The sequence below is a fragment of the Embiotoca jacksoni genome, unplaced genomic scaffold (assembly GCF_022577435.1).
Source record: "Embiotoca jacksoni isolate LCO1_2020_lvr unplaced genomic scaffold, fEmbJac1.0.p SCAF_48, whole genome shotgun sequence".
NCBI lineage: Eukaryota > Metazoa > Chordata > Actinopteri > Embiotocidae > Embiotoca > Embiotoca jacksoni.
Window position 1 is genome coordinate 1,597,374 of NW_027185401.1, and position 16,726 is coordinate 1,614,099.

At 42.6% G+C, this 16,726-nt stretch overlaps 2 protein-coding genes across 4 annotated transcripts; one reads left to right on the forward strand and one right to left on the reverse strand.

Moving 5' to 3' along the window:
* Positions 1-296: 296 nt before the first annotated feature.
* On the forward strand, positions 297-9,610 carry proca (protein C (inactivator of coagulation factors Va and VIIIa), a). Of its 2 annotated transcripts, none has more exons than XM_069170034.1 (9): positions 297-334; positions 4,408-4,496; positions 5,520-5,677; positions 5,846-5,870; positions 6,564-6,674; positions 7,582-7,722; positions 7,983-8,101; positions 8,294-8,411; positions 8,876-9,610. In XM_069170034.1, exons 1-9 carry the CDS (start codon positions 312-314, stop codon positions 9,448-9,450), a joined length of 1,359 nt encoding a protein of 452 aa, XP_069026135.1. In that variant the 5' UTR covers positions 297-311; the 3' UTR covers positions 9,451-9,610. The 2 variants fall into 2 exon arrangements, with proteins under 2 accessions (XP_069026135.1, XP_069026137.1); XM_069170036.1 differs by lacking the exon at positions 297-334 and adding an exon at positions 3,885-3,984.
* Positions 9,611-10,596: 986 nt separating this feature from the next.
* Positions 10,597-16,318, reverse strand: dusp28 (dual specificity phosphatase 28). 2 transcript variants are annotated; one of them, XM_069170105.1, is made up of 3 exons: positions 16,157-16,318; positions 15,432-15,860; positions 10,597-13,550 (listed from the first exon to the last, which is right to left on the reverse strand). In XM_069170105.1, exons 2-3 carry the CDS (start codon positions 15,774-15,776, stop codon positions 13,449-13,451), a joined length of 447 nt encoding a protein of 148 aa, XP_069026206.1. In that variant the 5' UTR covers positions 15,777-15,860; positions 16,157-16,318; the 3' UTR covers positions 10,597-13,448. The 2 variants fall into 2 exon arrangements, with proteins under 2 accessions (XP_069026206.1, XP_069026205.1); XM_069170104.1 differs by having other exon boundaries at positions 15,432-15,865.
* Positions 16,319-16,726: the final 408 nt, after the last annotated feature.

Genomic DNA, 16,726 nt, shown 5'->3' on the forward strand with positions numbered 1-16,726 from the left:
AGAGGACAATGACCTTATTCAGTGAAAACATTCTCATGGGGTGATCTGGATACATGATAGCGACAAAACTAATTACTCAATCGCAAACAAAAAAGAAAAAAAGGAAAAACAACTGGGACTCTTTCCAGCGTGAAATGATACTTTGAACATCAAGTTTACAGTTTTGCGTCATTTAAACGTCTACGCTGCCTCGATTGTTGGGTTTTGCTGCTGAAGTGAGGGATTCGAGGTCTTTCTTCGCATCAATCATCCTTTACCTCTCCGTCCTTTCTTCTCCGCTTGTGTCTTTTCTTTTGTCGTTTTGGGTGTCGATGTGCGATAAGAAGTCCAGACTGTAAGTAGATCGCCTTCAGGCGGCCCGTGACCGACGATCGCTCCTCAGTTTTAACCTGTGAAAAATAAAACTTGTTTTTAGGCAAATGTTCGGCAGCTAAAAAGTGGACCAAAGACAAAAATAGTTCAACAGTTACATTTGAATCGTTGGAAGTCCACATCTGGCTGTTGTTCGCCAAGAAACTGTTGACGTTGGGGACGTCCGTTTCAACAAAGTTCCCGATTCATTTTCTACTGTTGGGTTCTGACAATTATAAAGTGGTATTCACGATGTTGAAACTCAAATGTTTCTATAAGCCTCGAGTTTGCGAGTTGTGACGTTGTTTGCTGACGTTTACGGAAATGTCAGAGGCCACGGAAGTTAATTTATCGTTGGACATTAAGGTAATACGTTGTAATTTCCGTCATGTAGAGTTTGTCTGCGTAACTTAGATAACAGCCCTACGTCTGAGGAGAATGTTGATCTTCCCAACGGCCTCATCTTTTCCCTCTGTGACTTTGAATTTCCTGCATTACATTAGCTTCCTGTTAGCATGCAAAATTATTAACCTCTTTGGCTTCTAGACGCCGTCCATGTCGCTTTTGCTGAGCAAGGGTGTTTTTTACGACTTAACGACTTAAACGCCCGTACGACTTCATGTGTTTTAACCACGAGCTCAAGAGTTCCATTTAAACCTAGCTTCAATTTTTAAATTACTACAAAATTATTTATTTATTTTATTTTATATGTACTGCATTAATCCCCGAGGGGAAATTTTTTCGCTACAGCAGCATCTCGGAGGGGAGCTGCTGCAACAGGCTGCCACTAGCGCAGCGCCAACTAACCTTAGGTGCATGTTTTTTGGGTGTTGGGAGGAAGCCGGAGAACCCGGAGAGAACCCACGCACTTTTTTTTTCTTTTCTTTTTTCTTCTGTTTCTTTTTTCTTTTTTTGTCTCTCTTCTTCTCTAAATGTTTTACTTTCTTTTTATTTTATTTACAGGTTGCTTAGTTCGATAAACATCAGTGAAGTAGATCAGAATATTTCGTTTGTTGAAGGAGATTTTTTGAAATTGAAATCTGACTTGAATGCAAATTATCAACGCTTTCAACCACAAACACTGAATGTCAGAACTCTTTTGTTTGCTGAGTGCGCTCTTCTGGCAAAAAGACACAAGAAAAAAAAATCCAGTTTTTAAAGCGGTTCATGGAAACTGAAGAGAAACAAATGGGGGGCTGACCTGAACTCCGAGCGGCTCAGAAAGGGCCGCGCCCGACCTCAACGCCTCCTGAATCGGTGTTCGTCACATCATCGCCGTGTTGCCCCGTGGAACCAAAGATGGCTCTTTTATGTCCGCGGGCTGAGCTTTTATTCTGTCAAATCAAAACAAGCAGAGGACACAAATGTAAACCGAGCTGAGAGAAACGAGGCTGCGGCACAAAAGACGAATAGATGAATAGTTAACCCTGATAAGTGTCCTGGTTTCCACAACCGGCGGCGGCACGGCGACGCCCTGGAGTCCGGCCCGGCTCGGCCCGGCTTCCGCGCATCTGTTCCCGCCGCCGGGGTCAACGAGACCTGCATTCTTGCTTGAAGGGTTTCGCTGTTTACCGAGAGGCGCTGACGCCGAGCCAACGTCCAACGGCGGGAATACAAGAAAAATGTCGCCTGTGTTACCTGAGTTAGATACATTTTTTTTTAGATTCGTGTGACCATCACGACACCGAGACAAACCTTATATCTGACACTGAGAATTTATTCTTGACCTGTTCTGGGAGCTTTTGAACGAATCCAATGGTTTTCTTCAGCAGTCACGGAACTGTAGATAGTTTGAACACTAATAGGACGAAAGTGTCTTTAAGAAATAGTTGGAAAATTTTGGGCCCACTCTTAAATCGGTGCAGTTAATTTGAAGCTGCAGGTCAGCAGCTCGTTAGCTTCGCAAATCAGCTCAACTGAGGTAACAAAATCAACCAACAAGAACGTCTGAAGCTCACTAATTAACAAATTATATCTCGTTTGTTTAATCTGTAAGATTCTAAATTTATACGCAAAAGAAACACAAAAAGTCCAGTTGCATTTGGATCAAACTTAAGACTTACCATGGCCTAAATGACGTGAGAACCTTCACAGACATAATCTCTATGAATTAAAACCAACTACATCCAATCAATCAATGTATTTCCTGCCAATTTATCCAGAGTTGGGTCGAGGTGGCAGCAGGCCAAACAGATTAGAAACAGAAACTTTAGGGCTGCTGTTTAGTGGATTATTATTATTATTATAATAATACAAGAGGTACCACCCTCTTGTATTATTACATGTATTTGGTGTTTAATATAAATTTGTATCTTGGTGTTTTTCTGATCTGAGACGTTCTAGAAGTTATATAACAACTCTGTCTTTATACTCCGTGTGGGTCATGTAATTCCAGTTGAAAAAAAACAAGATCTGTCGGAGTCCCAAAAGCCTCTTTTTTCCTTTTTCTAACAGTGTCAACTTCTTCTGTCGTTTTTGTTCGAAGGTTCTCTCTAACCTGTGATTTTATCTGCTGTCTGTCATCTCAAATAGGTATCTCGTGTTCTTCCTGCTCTGGATTTGCCTTTAAAAATAATTTTTATATTTATTCACCGTGGATGTCGGTGCTTTCATTACTTAAAACTTCAGGAAATAATATGAAAATTATAATTTCAAACAATGTAGCCCAGGAAGTTCAATCAAAACAAAAAAATCAAACAAAAAAACCCCATCTGAACACACAAAATATCTCCAAGTCAACACATCAACTTTTTGATGTGCATTGTAATAATATTGTGTAATAATATGATCATAGTGCCATGTAAATCCTCCAACTTTATGGCTCATTTGAAATTAAAGCAAAGTTCCGGAAGGAAATAATTTCCAGTCATGAAAACCGCAATGCTAAAAATAAAAACAAAGATGCAAAATGAATAAACTTTAAAAAAAAAAAAAAGGTAAAATTCAGGTTGTTTTTTTTTATCAGGCTGCCATTTTGCTGTAGCAGCACCTGCAGGTTAAATATTGACAAATAACTTTTAGTTAAAGTTCTCGTGGATTTTCAGAAGTAATTTTTGCCCCTGTGAATCCTCAATTATGAGTCCAATCTGATACTTATATTTACTGAAATTATCAATAAATATATATCAGACTTGTTGAAATAACAGCTGTCACCTTAATCTGACACACCGGATTTTTTTTTTTTTTTGGAGAGATACAAATAAAAGAGGTGCAGGTTCAAAATTGATAGATTTTGTCTAGTGGATATATTGAAATATGAAGGTCAAACTTTTTTTTTTGTCCGGTTAGTTTCAGAAAGGCTGCAGAGAGATGAGTGTCGCCGTCGAGTCAACGTTTGGATGCTTCAGTTTCTTTCTTTTTAAAAGTCTTGTGGAATTTTTTTTTTTTTTTAATGAAATAAGTAGAAACGTCGCAGACTTTTGGGAAACGCTGAACTGAGGTGAGTGGGTGGGAGGCGAGTGGGTGTGTGTGTGTGTGTGTGTGTGTGTGTGTGTGTGTGTGTGTATGTTGACTGTGTTGGCAGACAGCATCCAGCAGCAGACTATGGACTCTCAGTAAACATTGGTAGTTAGTCATTAGCACACCAGAAACAGCGAAAGCATCGTCTCGTCGTTGGCCTCCGTTAATTCACACGTAAGTAGCAAAAAAACACACCTCGGCTCGTTTCTCTCGTGACGGCTTTAGGATGTAGCTTCAGCTTCGCTCCAGGCTCTTGTCGTTGAGGCCGGCGGGGTCAAAGGGTCGCGGAGGACCCGACGGGGGAACGTCTTCTATTCGGAGGGCGTTCGTGTTTTCAGCTGATCAATACTGTAGAAATGTTTCACCAAAGCTGCTGTCAAACATTTGAAGCAGTGAGGAAAAAACATTTCCACTCGATGTGGTTGTGATTTATTTATTTTTCTCGAACCTTTTTTTTGTTTTGTTTTGTTTTAACCTGCTTTTATGTGCGAGTGTCATCGTCCTTGATATCTGATGTGGAATATGATTATTTAATGTTGGAGACGGCGGGTAAACACGAGCGCTGAGGAGGTGACTGCTTCGTCTGATTGGCTGCAGGTTTTTTTTCGCTGAGGTCATGTCCCGCCTCGTCCTCTGTGTGTGCGTCGCCGTCGCTCTGTGGTCGGCGTCGGCCGTCAGTCTCTCAGGTGGGTTTGTGTTTGGATGATGGCCGCTGAGCACAGCTGCTGTTTATTAAAATCCTGCTCCTCAACAGAACCTTTTCATTTTAACAAGCAATTCAGGTTTTTCATTATATTTTTCATTATTTTAGTCTAGTGTGGATTTGCCTCAGACTGCAACACCACCGAGGGCCATTAGGGGTCGGCTCCAAAAAAGTCAGCGGCTCCGTAGACTCCAATTAAACTTGTCTCATTTTTTTCCACAAGTCATTATGTTGTCCTTTGCCAAAGTCCGCTCCTTCTTATTCGTTTTCTGGCAGTCCAGCTGAAAAAAGTCCCATCATTAATGAGATATTAGGTCTCAAAAAGCGGTGTGTTTGAAGGAGTCTGTGTTTGATGGACAGGCCTATGGTGGCAGTCAGGTTTCTGCTACAGGTGATTGGGCGTAGTGTCTTCGGAGATCCAGTCAGATCCACCGCTGGCTCCTCCCCCAGCTTGTCCAAGTATGGTCACTTCTGGCACCAAAAATACCCGAGTCGAGGCTTCAGTTCACAAACTAGTGTGAAAATATTAGCTAAATACAAAACAGAAAACAGACAGGACGTATATAGCCTGAATTTACAGTAACTTGGTCTAATCAATAGTTGTCATGGTTTGTGAACTGCTGTTATGAAGCCTCGAGTTCAGGTTTTAGCCGTCGCCATCTTTGCTAGTTCGAAGCGGTTTCGGAGCCAGAAGTGACCAAATATGGACCAGCTGGGGGAGGAGCCAGCGACGGATCGGACTCGAAAAATCATACCGCTTTTTAAGGCCTACTATCTAATTAATGAAGGGACTATTTTCAGATGGACCTCCAGAAAACTAATAAGAAGGAGCGACTTTAGCAAATGACACCATAATGACTTGTGGAAAAAAATGTATCGACTTTGTAATTTCATGAGTGAAGTCGAATGGGAGTCTATGGAGCCGGAGGCTGTTTGGAGCCGACCCCCAGTGGCCCCTCGATGGTATTGCAGTTTAAGGGCACTCACGCTTTGTCTCTTCGTTCAGTGTTCTTGGAGCCTCCGCGGGCTCACATGCTGCTGCGCTCCCGACGGGCGAACTCCTTCCTGGAGGAGCTGAAGCCGGCCTCCATGGAGCGCGAATGCGTGGAGGAATTATGCGACTTTGAAGAAGCCAGAGAGATTTTCCAAACCAGGGAAGCTACGGTAAGACACCTGTGAATAGTTTAAACGCACCTGTTTGAACACCGACAGCCCACGTGAAAGAAGTCACTGACGCGGAAAGCAGAAAACGTATTTTCCCTCTTCCTGCTTGCCGTACTTCAGTTCCATCTCCAACCTTCATCACTGACTCTTTGCTCTGTGTGTTTGCAGCTGGAGTTCTGGACGGTGTACACAGGTAACACCAGTTCGTTCAACATGACGCCTGTTTGACGTTAAGGACTCTGCGAAGGTCTAATCAGCGGCAAGAATTAGGATGCTGACAGAAATAAGACCGTGAACAGTTACGATTTTATGAGTTAACTTTAAACTAAATGTAGGGAAAAAAAAAAGAGGGAAAAAAAAGTACATCACTATTTGGCTTTAAAAAAAAAAAAAAAAAAAAAGCTTTGGTTTTCCTCTTTACAGCTGCACTTGGACTAGAACTCAAAATGTCTGAAGTGCCTTCAAATTATACACACTTCTGTCCTAAAATGAACTCTAATTCACCTGGTTTCATGTTTTTATTAAAGTTCATTATAAAAAAAAAACAGAAATTCAAACCACCAGAGATTTGAATAACTAATTTGAAAACATTTTGTGAGTGACGGTTTCGGACCTGCATCTTCTTCTTCTTCTACTTGTTTTATTGCAGCAGACAAATTACAGGATCATTGACCGGATGTGGATTTCAAACTGTGGTTATTGATGTCTGGTGTTATTCTCTCGCTTTTAGTTTTATAGTTTTTAATGAGGTCCATAAGTCGGTAAAAAAACCCTGGTGTTGAGACCGATGCCTTGCCTAACGGCCCTCCGTCAGAGCGGCGAGCAGGTTTTTTCTGGTTTCTCTGCAGCACCTGCTGAGCATTGTGGGAAATGTGGCGCGTTTCAGACGGGAACCAGTGTCAGTCCAACATGTGCGTTAACGGGGCCTGCGTGGACATGCACCAAACCTACGCCTGCCGCTGTAACCACGGATACGAGGGCAGATACTGCGAACAGCGTGAGTCTTTTTGCGGTGTTTGTGAGGACGTCTTGGCCGTTTGAGGGCGTCACACTTGGTTTCAGGGGTTCAGGTACAGGTTGGAGGTAAAATGTCTGCTTCTAAAAATTCGGATTGATAATCCACATAACGACACGCAACCCCCCCCCCCCCCACCACCACCACCACCAAAGACAAAATCCTTCTATCGTATAACATGCAGGCAAATTTGTCTGTTTTAAGATGCACCCTGAATATCTTAATTACGTCAGACTGGTCGCACGTCTCTTGTACACTTTTATTTTTTTTCCCTTATAAAGAAAATGAGAGGAACAAGATATGTAAAGTCACTTCGAAAATAACTAAAACACTTTGCAGACGGTGGCGTTCATGTATTTTGTGTTTTGACACTGTTGCTCCAAAACAAGATTTTGTTGTTGTTGTTTCAACATGGATCATATTTATTGTAGAAACATAAATTACATATAGGGATAAACTGTCAACACTTTGCATTGATGTAAACATAAAAAAGAGACACCGTAAAACTTTTCATTTCAGTTCATAATATGAGTTTTCTTGTCTGCAAGACAATTTTGGAAATTTCATTTTTATCACTTGCAGCTTTCATTTTGAAATATAACTGAATCCCGCAAAGATGCAGAAATAAGAGCGATGAACCAAAACTGGGCGGGTTTCTTAGAAATAAAGGAAAAGAAAAATATACATAGAGATAATTATCATCAGCATATTTCCACCTCTGTATTTAGAAAAGAAGAACACATACTGTATCTGAGGAAGTACTTTCCTCGAAAATGATTCTCAGTCCTAGTCGCTTGATTTCTTTTAACCACATCGACTGTACTCCCCCTAAAACCTGGGTGTTGAAGTTTAAGAGTTGATCGTCCGCGTTTTCCCGCCGTTCGCTCAGCTCGAACGGCCTCCAACTGCTCGGTGGACAACGGCGGCTGCGACCACATATGCACGGACGGCGAGGGCGGCCTGACGAGGAGCTGCGGCTGTCTGACCGGATACAAACTGGACGACAACCACAGGAAATGCGTCTCGAACGGTGAGAACGGCTTCGGCCTGTTCATTTTTCATTATTCGAATAACTTGATCAATTCAAATAAAAAATAAAAAAAATGCTGACAACTGCACATCAACACGAAGCCTATCGGGGCGGAGGAGGAGGAGGGAGGGGAGGGGGGTTTCAAATGGCCTGTTTTGGCATTTTGGCTTTAAAAATTATGGATGTATTGTTTCGAAGAACTAAATAAAAAATAAATTAAAAAAAACAACAACAAGAACCTCTGTGTGTTTTCCTGCAAGGTCGTTCGTCCTGTGGTCAGCTGTTGATCGGCAGGTCGTCCTACACCAAACCGAGGGACGGCCTGCTGCCGTGGATGGTGGGAGGGGAGGTGGGCAAGAAGGGGGAGAGTCCCTGGCAGGTAACTGTTCTTTTGCTGCGAACAGATTTTTTTTTTTTGGGGCTATTTTGTTGGGAAAAGGTGAAGTCGTACTTGCGTGAACCAGAATATTTGAGCTGTTGAGGTTGTTAACTTACCTGGCTGTCAATCAAATCCAATCAAAACCGGCCAGTTTTAGATTGTTAACCGCTGACGCTGCGTTTTTGAGTGCAGGTGCTGTTGTTGAACGCCAGAGGACGCTTTAAGTGCGGAGGCGTCCTCATCGACAAGAGCTGGGTCCTGACGGCCGCTCACTGCCTCCAAACCACCACGAGAATCAGAGTACGACTGGGTGAGTCTTCGCTCTTCAGAGGCACCCGAAAAACTGAGCCCACGAATCCAGAAATGAACTATACAACAAAAATATATTGTCAGAAAAATGTAAATGCGGTGCAGTGCAAACTCTGCCAGGTGAAGCTAGCAGATCGTAAGTGTAACACAGTCAATTGAAAGCGAAGCACCGAGCAGACGGTCCCTCCACAGATCGATCGTCAATGCGCTAGCTTTGTCACCAGACGAAGTAAGTTTGATGTTGGACTAAAGATGACGACATGCTCGCCATCAGATTTGTAGTCAGGGTACGGTTTTAGAAGTTTGACGGTAAAGTTTGGAGGAGGACGTTCGAAGGATCGTCAGTTTCCGGTGATTACCCGAAAGTTATTTTCCCTTCGTCCCGTCGGCACGATGCAATGTCAGTATGTCGGGAAACAGCAAGCAAACTCGCGAGCCAATCGAAACCCTGATCTTTGTCTTCAGGCGACTACGAGCGTCTCCGAGACGAAGACACCGAGATCACCCTGAGTGTCATCCAGACCTTCAAGCACCCGAACTACAACAGTCAGACTGTGGACAATGACATCGCCCTGCTGCGCCTGGAGACCCCCGCCCCCTCGTCCGATTACATCGTCCCCGTTTGCCTGCCGGACCGCAAGATGGCCGAGCGGGTGCTCCACCTCAACGGCACCCCCACCGTGGTGTCCGGCTGGGGCAACGACGACCTGGACAGCAGTCACTTCAGCTCGGCCCTCAACGTCATCAACATCCCGCTGGTCAGCCACAGCATCTGCAGCCACCAGATGTTCCCGCACAACATCACCGACAACGTCCTCTGCGCCGGCGTCCTGGGACAGAAGATGGACGCCTGCGAGGGGGACAGCGGCGGACCGATGGTCACTCTGTACCGGGACACCTGGTTCCTGATCGGCCTGGTGTCCTGGGGCGAGGGCTGCGGCAAGGAGGACAAGCTGGGCATCTACACCAAGGTGTCCAACTACAAGGAGTGGATCGACAGAGTGCGTGAAGAGTGGGACAAAAGCCATCGTCTGCAATAACTCCCAAGAGTCTGAACGATATCGAGAGACACCCCTCCCCCCCCCACCACCACCACCTCCCCCAGCAGCCGATCCAGTCTGATCCGTTACACCAACGCGAAAGGCCTCGGCACAGTAGAGATGAAATACTCTTTGTTTAATAAACTGAATTTTCTCCCCAGATGCTTCCGTTTGATTACTTTGAATCCGCAGCTCATAAAAACGTCGAAGTGAAGCATCCAGCAATAACCGTGGAGCACGAGCTTGAAGTCCAATGCCGGGCTCAGACTACACAAATTCAACCCGGTTTAGACACGATTTAGTCATCGCCGACAACTTTCCAGGATAGTAATATGAACAATCGGGAACAAACGTCTGGGACACCTCGACAAAAGGTCTAGCACAGGGGGTCTCCGACTAACTACCGGGTAGCTCGCAAGCTACTGGTTGAGTATGAGACGGTTTCATTTAGTCAAAGTGGCTCTCGGAGGGGAAAAAAAAAAAAAAGGTTGGACAACCCCGGTCTAGCAATGCCAGAAGTTTTGTTTTGTTTTTACGTGCCTAGTTTGACACACGCTACGACGAGTTTCCTTGACGTTGATCAACACGATGAAAGAGCGATATTTTGGTCCGGGTCATACTTGCAGTGTCGCCCAAACTTCCCGACAATATATATTATTTATAGAGCAGCTTTGATACAAGCCCGTAGCCCAAAGCGCTTCACATACAAATCGGCGTACAAATTGGAACAATAAGATTAGAAATAAGGTCAAACTCATTAAAAAAAAATGTAGGCTGAATAAAATGAAGAAATTGAATTTGCAACAATGAAAAACAACATTATGAGAGTCAATAATTAAAATTCAGGAAAGTAAAGAAAAACACAGGACAAAAAGCAATCATCAAAATGTCAAATCGAGACTATAAACATCACTAGAAAGCCAAATTAAAAAGATGATAGGTCTTTAGTTTTCTTTAAAAAAAAACAAAAAAAACACCCAGTAACACGTAATAGTGAAGCAACCTGTCCACAAAGTGAAGAAACCAGTTTACTAATGAATTCAGTCAATTAAAATTAATAAGGTGAACTAAAGATGTGAAATAAAACACATTCGAAAAAAACACACCGACAGAAAACACAAGACTCGATCGCTGGATGATTAAAACTTTATTTTGTGTTTCACTAAATAAAACAAGACTTGTACAGCAGCAGAGTCTTAAAGGGACAGAGCGTCACGTCGAGGCCCGCAGAGGTGCCGAATGCTTCTTTATTTTTATTTTTTTTCAAGTATATTCTAGGATCCACGTCTTGTTTTGTTTTGTTTTGTTTTTTTCATCATCATCACACTAACTGAGGTCTGATGTGGTTCGTTTAATGTCTGCGTAATTCAAGGTGTCCCTTTTATGCTCAAATGGCGGCGCGGCAAAAACGAAGAAGACACACCTGAGATTAATAAACGCGCACGGTCACCAGCCAGATGACACTTCATCTGTTCCAAGACTTTAAATCAGTCCTCGTCATTCACAGCTTAAAACACTGAATACGTACAGATTTTATTCTACGGTGATGATAAACTGCTGTTTCTCACATCTGCACTTTAATGTGTCTTTTAACCTGAGTCCTTTTCTTTTTTTTATTTACACAGTTGAAGACATTTGATGTCGTATTTTGAGTTAAAAAAAAAAAAAAAAAAAAGCATTATAAAAAAAAAAAAAAAAAAAACGACTGCATTAATAATTCAGTAGCTGTTAAACCCACATGGTTTCTGGTCTCTTTTTTTTTTTTTTTTTAAAGCAAACTGAAGGTTAAAAGGACGTTTCAGGCTACGAAAAGGTCCAATCAATTAAATCTCAGGTCTCTGCTCACCTGCGCAGGTGTTTTCAGTTTGTCCGCCTGATTGGATCTGCTCAGGTAAAAGGGTTGTTTGTTTTTCAGAAGTGATCGGGACTCAACGAAGGTATGTCTGAAGCTGATTTTGAGCTCCCGTACGTCAGTAAGTATTAAATCGACTAACGTTTCTGCCTGCATGTTGTTTCAACTGTATTCTAACCAAAAGCTTTTGAGCTTCCGTGGAAATCGATTAGTTTAATATTAAAAACTCACTCCACACCCTAAACTCCCACCCCCCCTCCGAACAGAAACACTGAGGTACGGATTTATACTTAATTTATATATTAAGTGACACTTTGTGGCTCATTTTTCTACCCGATCAAGAGGTGTCCTTAAACCCTTTCTCGGAAATGTTCTGTAATTTACAGCTAAATCGCCCCCAAAAGAAATTGTAGGAAACTGAGCAAAGTTTCTGGGAAATTAGCTGCGAAATACAGAAACCTGAAAAAAGAAAACGGCTTTAACATGACCTGAGAAGCGTGCAGAAGGACTCTGGAAACACCTTGCGGGTGAGTCGAGTCTTTAAATGTCGCTTTTTTTATTAATTTTTTTTCTGGAGCAAGACTCTCCATATTCTCGTCTACAGAGGTGAGATTGAAAGTAAAAACCCTCCAGTGTAACATCACCCCTGTTCAACTTTTTTTTTTTTTTTGACATCGACAGTGAAAGAGTCCAAGCGAAACTGACCTGTGATCAGCTCAGACGGCTTCCTCGGGTTACTTCCTGTCTTGAGTGTCTGGTTCACACGAGAAATGCGGACGATTCAACTTGCTTTTGTTTGTCAGAGTTGAATCTTTGAGTTTTTTTTTGTTTGTTTTTTCCCCTGTGGTTTCTTTTTGAGGATCCTGCAGCTGTCAGGTAAGTCACATGTTTATAATCACCCTGAGTTTTTTTTTTTCTTTTTTTTCTTTTGTGTCTTATCAAATTCAAGAGAAACCAAGACGCTCTTAGCATAATTTTCTTTTAAAGAAATGCTACCATCTAGAGGTTAGAAAGTGGAACTGCAGCCACAGTGTGCTCCATAAGTTGCAGAACAATGCTGGTAGAGAAAAATGTTAATGTTTATCGTCCAGAAAAAAAAACACAAATTCAAGTAAATTCTGTGTTTTAGCCAACTTGGACCAATTTGTGAGCCCGTTTGCAGAATCATTAATCGATCAATTAGACGAACAGAAAATGAATCGGAAACTCTTTTAATACTGAACTCCTTTAAAACCGTAGAAAACACAATGATTTTCTTTTTTTCATTTGACCGGTTGGGTGTCATTTTATTTTGTCAAACCTTTTCTGCAACTGCATTGTGAAAGCATAGCACCCATCTACAGCTTAATAAATAATGATAAATTGCAGCCCTGCACACGACATAATCTCACGGGACACCTAGGACGAAATAGTTCCTGAAGATAAAGGGCTGCCAGATACAGATATAATAACCGACGCGATAAATACATGTCTCGATATTTTAACACTTTGCCGTGACGTCATCTTGAATGTCGCATAAACTACTGCTCACAATCTGTACCACTAATTCTGAATCACATTTTTTTTAGTGACTTTTAACTGCCTTGATGTCTCCTACACCATTTAATTTTTTCCCAACAGTTTTATTTTTTTTTTACAGATAAATGTCTTCTGTCTTGTTTTTTTTTGTGCACTTTGTAAACATGTTCAGAAAACAGCTATAAAAATAAAGTTAGTGCAATATTTGCACTAATGTACAGAATATATTAGCATTAAGTAATGTGTATGGGTTCAGTACATATAACATTACCTTCCTATCTTTACTCTCTATATTGTACTTTTTATATTTGATTTTTCTACTCTAGTTATTGTCTGTAATTTTTTTTTCTTTTATTTATGTAACGTTTTGTTTTAAAACTGCACCTTCCCTTCAGGATTATTTATATAATTTTTTTTCAGACACACTGTCAAATAATTAAGACGTCATTGTCTCTCAAAGCTAAAATCAAGAGCCTCGACATTAAAGGACAATTCGATCAGAAGAGGCGTTTAAACGAGGTTCAGATGAGTCTGAAGCAGCGAAGGTTGGACGGAGAGGAAGAAGCTTCACCTGCGGGTTTGGTTTTTTTTTGTTTGTTTTTCACATCAGGGCTCTCGGGAAGGATGATCAGGACCTTCCTGGTCTTCTCTTCAGCTCCTCTTCGTACCTCTGCAGCTGAGACATGAAGCCGGGGTTCGGATCGATCACGTGACGGGCCGTCTTCACTTTCTGGGGAAAACGAAAAACGGTAAGAAGCGTTAATCGATACGTTTCAGCTCGTTACACGCCGGCTCTTTCGAGCCGTGGGGTGATATTTTATTTAAAGCTACGGCGCAGGACTTTTTTTTAATTTTTATTTTTTTTAAATGAACTTTTGTTACATTCAAGCCAAAAAAAAGTTGACAAAGTCAACGAGATCGTTTTCACCTGGTGAGACATTCCCGCAGCAGCTGGATGAATGCACACTGGAAAAATAATCTGCGAAATAATTGCTTCAAGCCGCTCTTCTAGACTTTTCTAAATATTTATGACGGAGTAGGCGAGCCCATGACGTAAGCGCGCCTTGACCGTGTTTTTGTAATTACTCTTTCTGCCAGCAGGGGGCGACGAAAGATTTGCACTGCACGTTTAAGAATTGTTTCAAAAATTTAGATCCTAACAACAACAACAAAAAAAGTTTATACACCTGCAGGTAAAGCTGTTTAAATGCAAATTACATTATGAAATAAAATTCCTATCAACTCTAAAGGTACTAGGTGACGGTAAATGCATTAATTTACCATTTTAAGACCTTTTCTGGAGTGTGTGGACGCCGGCGTCTACGGCTCGTTACCATTTGAGCCGAGTAGCTTATAAAAAAAAAAGAGTAAATTTTGCGTAATACAAATTCAGCTCTCAAAATTGCTAGTAATTTACTATAAATGTATAAAATTAGAAGTTTACAGGGTAACAAACTTGTTTTTCTTATGATTGTCACATGTTCAATAAAGGTCATTCAAAGGCATTTAAAGACTCCTTTACGATTATAAAAAAAACAGTATTTACCCAGAAAAGACGCCAATGAATATGTTCAATTAAATGTTTAAAAAACAAAAAACATTTTTATTTCAGCCAAAAGAGTCAAACAGAGGTTTTGTAAAAATCAGACGTGAACAGCTGCTGCAGTAACGGGTTAATTACGGACTTTAACGCAAACGCATCAAAGCGGGTTCAGAAGCGTGAAGGTCAAACTTTTGTCACGTTTAAACATTTGGCGTTCAAGCGTGAATTGGCCGATTTTGTTCACTCGGCGCACGAATGGAGTGACTCTCGCCGAGCAGCTCCTCTGTCAGCGTGCCGCTCGAGGGCACCTTGGGATAGTAAAAGCTTCGGTTTCAGTGCTGCGGCGTCAACGCTCGCACATTTTTGACCTCCAAACGGCAAGATCGGCTTTTTTTTTTTTTTTTTTTTTGACTGCTCACATTACAGTCAGACTTGTTCAGCTCATAGAAATGAGATCTAAAGCAAAAACAAACGGCAGGTTTGAAGTGTTGACTCGTAACGCAGCGATCATCGTGAGCCTGCAATGAAAATCAAGCATAAAAGACTTCGTCAGCAACGTGAGCTCTGAAGGTGAAAGTAACCGCAGGCATCATGTTTGTCGGTCTGTCCTGTTCTCGTGAACACGATGTCTCTGGAACGTCTCCAGGAGGTAATGTCATCAAAATTGGTACGAACGTTTAGTTGGCCACGGAGATGAACTGATTTGATTTTTGGAGGTCAAAGGTCATTGTGACCTCACTTCCCGTCCCATTCTTTTTTGACATTGGCGACGGGAGACCCTCAATGTTTTTCAGAAAGTCAACGGCAAAGAACGGACGAGCCGGGCGAGGTGGCGTCCGAGCGACATTCTCGTTTCAAGGCGGGGCAAGAGCGTCGCTGTCCGAGAACGAAGAAGGCGCGTCGGGGTCGGGAGCAACCAGGTTTTTTTTTCTTTTTTTTTCTTTGCCATTCGCTGAGGTTTTGCACTTTTTAAATTCGTCTCTCGGAGTCAAGACTTTCAACCGAGGTTCTACCGTCACGTTACTGTGCGTTTGCTGGTTACCGATCTCGGTCCAAAACAATCCTCACCTGCAAGGCGTCCGTCAGCGTCAGCTTGCGGTGCTTCATCAGGTAGGCGACGCAGACGGTGGCCGAGCGGCTGCGTCCGTTCTTGCAGTAGACGACGCTGCGTCCGCCGCGGTTCGCCTCCTTCTGGATGGCGTCGGCGCAGCGGTCGAAGTGGCGGTAGAGGTCCTCGTTGGGGTCGTCGTAGACGGGGATCTGCAGCTTGGTGATGCCGGCGGAGGGGAACGGCTGCTGCTTGGACACGTTGATGCAGAGCGTCACCGCCTCCTGCTGGATGAGCTCGTCACTGCAGGCCGAATGGGCGTTGCTGATGAACAGAGCGCTGGTGACTTTGCACAGCTGCAGCATCCTGGTGTACGGTTCGCGGAAAGAGCTGACCCTCGTCAGGCTTTTCCTCAACCCCGGTCCCCGAGTCTCACGGGCACCTGCTACCTAGACTGAGGGAGAAGACAGCTGTGTGGTTATATTCAGGCCACACCCGTCCATCCACCCCAACCTCCTCCCAGACAGAGATTTCACAACATCAGGCGACAAAAAGAGAGAAAAGTCTTGTAAAATTTGTATTTTTTTTTTTTTAAGTAAATAATAAAAATAAATAAATAATTAATATTCTCAGTGACTGAAACAGATTTTTGAGCCATTGGAATGACAGACCGTCAGTGAACCTACAGAAACGGCAGTCCGTGAACGCCTCACACAAATCCACAACAAAGGACACTGGGACTCACGTGAAGCTGATATTCAGGTGCCTTCAGGTGAAGTCTGTCTGCGGGTTATTGTTTTTTTTAGAGGAAAGAGTTCCCTTGTCTCGGTCCTGCAGACGGAGGGTTTAGACTGATCCGGTTCTGTTCAAGAGTCTTCTTGACCCCCAACTGCTCCGATCGACCCACCACACCGCTGCTATATTTACCGCCTCTGACAGCCGCTCTGCTCTGGGTCCTAGTGCCGCTCAAGTTCATGGCTGGACTGGTGAACTTTACAGACTTAAAGGTGATGTTTTTGTTTTATTCAACCAGCTGTCCAAAGCAAGCACAGTTCATTTACAATCATGTGACACCCAAATAAAAAAAAAAACTAGTGATCAGGGTCAATGCCGTTTGTCCTGATGTAATGAACGGACTCTGACTATGAAGCTTTTTAGTGTGATAATATAAGAACACAGTTGAGTGTCGAGATATTTATGAGAAACCTTGTAAATTTCAGAAGTTATTATCAGAGAAATAATTATCTATCTATCTATATAGTGCCTTTTATACTTTGTCAGACTTGCAAACATGAGTAGTGAAAAATGTGAAAAA

Coding starts and splice junctions, on each gene's coding strand:
- proca (XM_069170034.1), top strand. CDS start 312: ATGTGCGATAAGAAGTCCAGACT. Junction 5,678..5,845: donor TCCAAACCAGGGAAGCTACG/GTAAGACACCTG, acceptor GTGTGTTTGCAG/CTGGAGTTCTGGACGGTGTA. Junction 7,723..7,982: donor CAGGAAATGCGTCTCGAACG/GTGAGAACGGCT, acceptor TTTTCCTGCAAG/GTCGTTCGTCCTGTGGTCAG.
- dusp28 (XM_069170105.1), bottom strand. CDS start 15,776: ATGCTGCAGCTGTGCAAAGTCACCAGCGCTCTGTTCATCAGCAACGCC. Junction 13,551..15,431: donor CGCTGACGGACGCCTTGCAG/GTGAGGATTGTT, acceptor CGTTTTCCCCAG/AAAGTGAAGACGGCCCGTCA.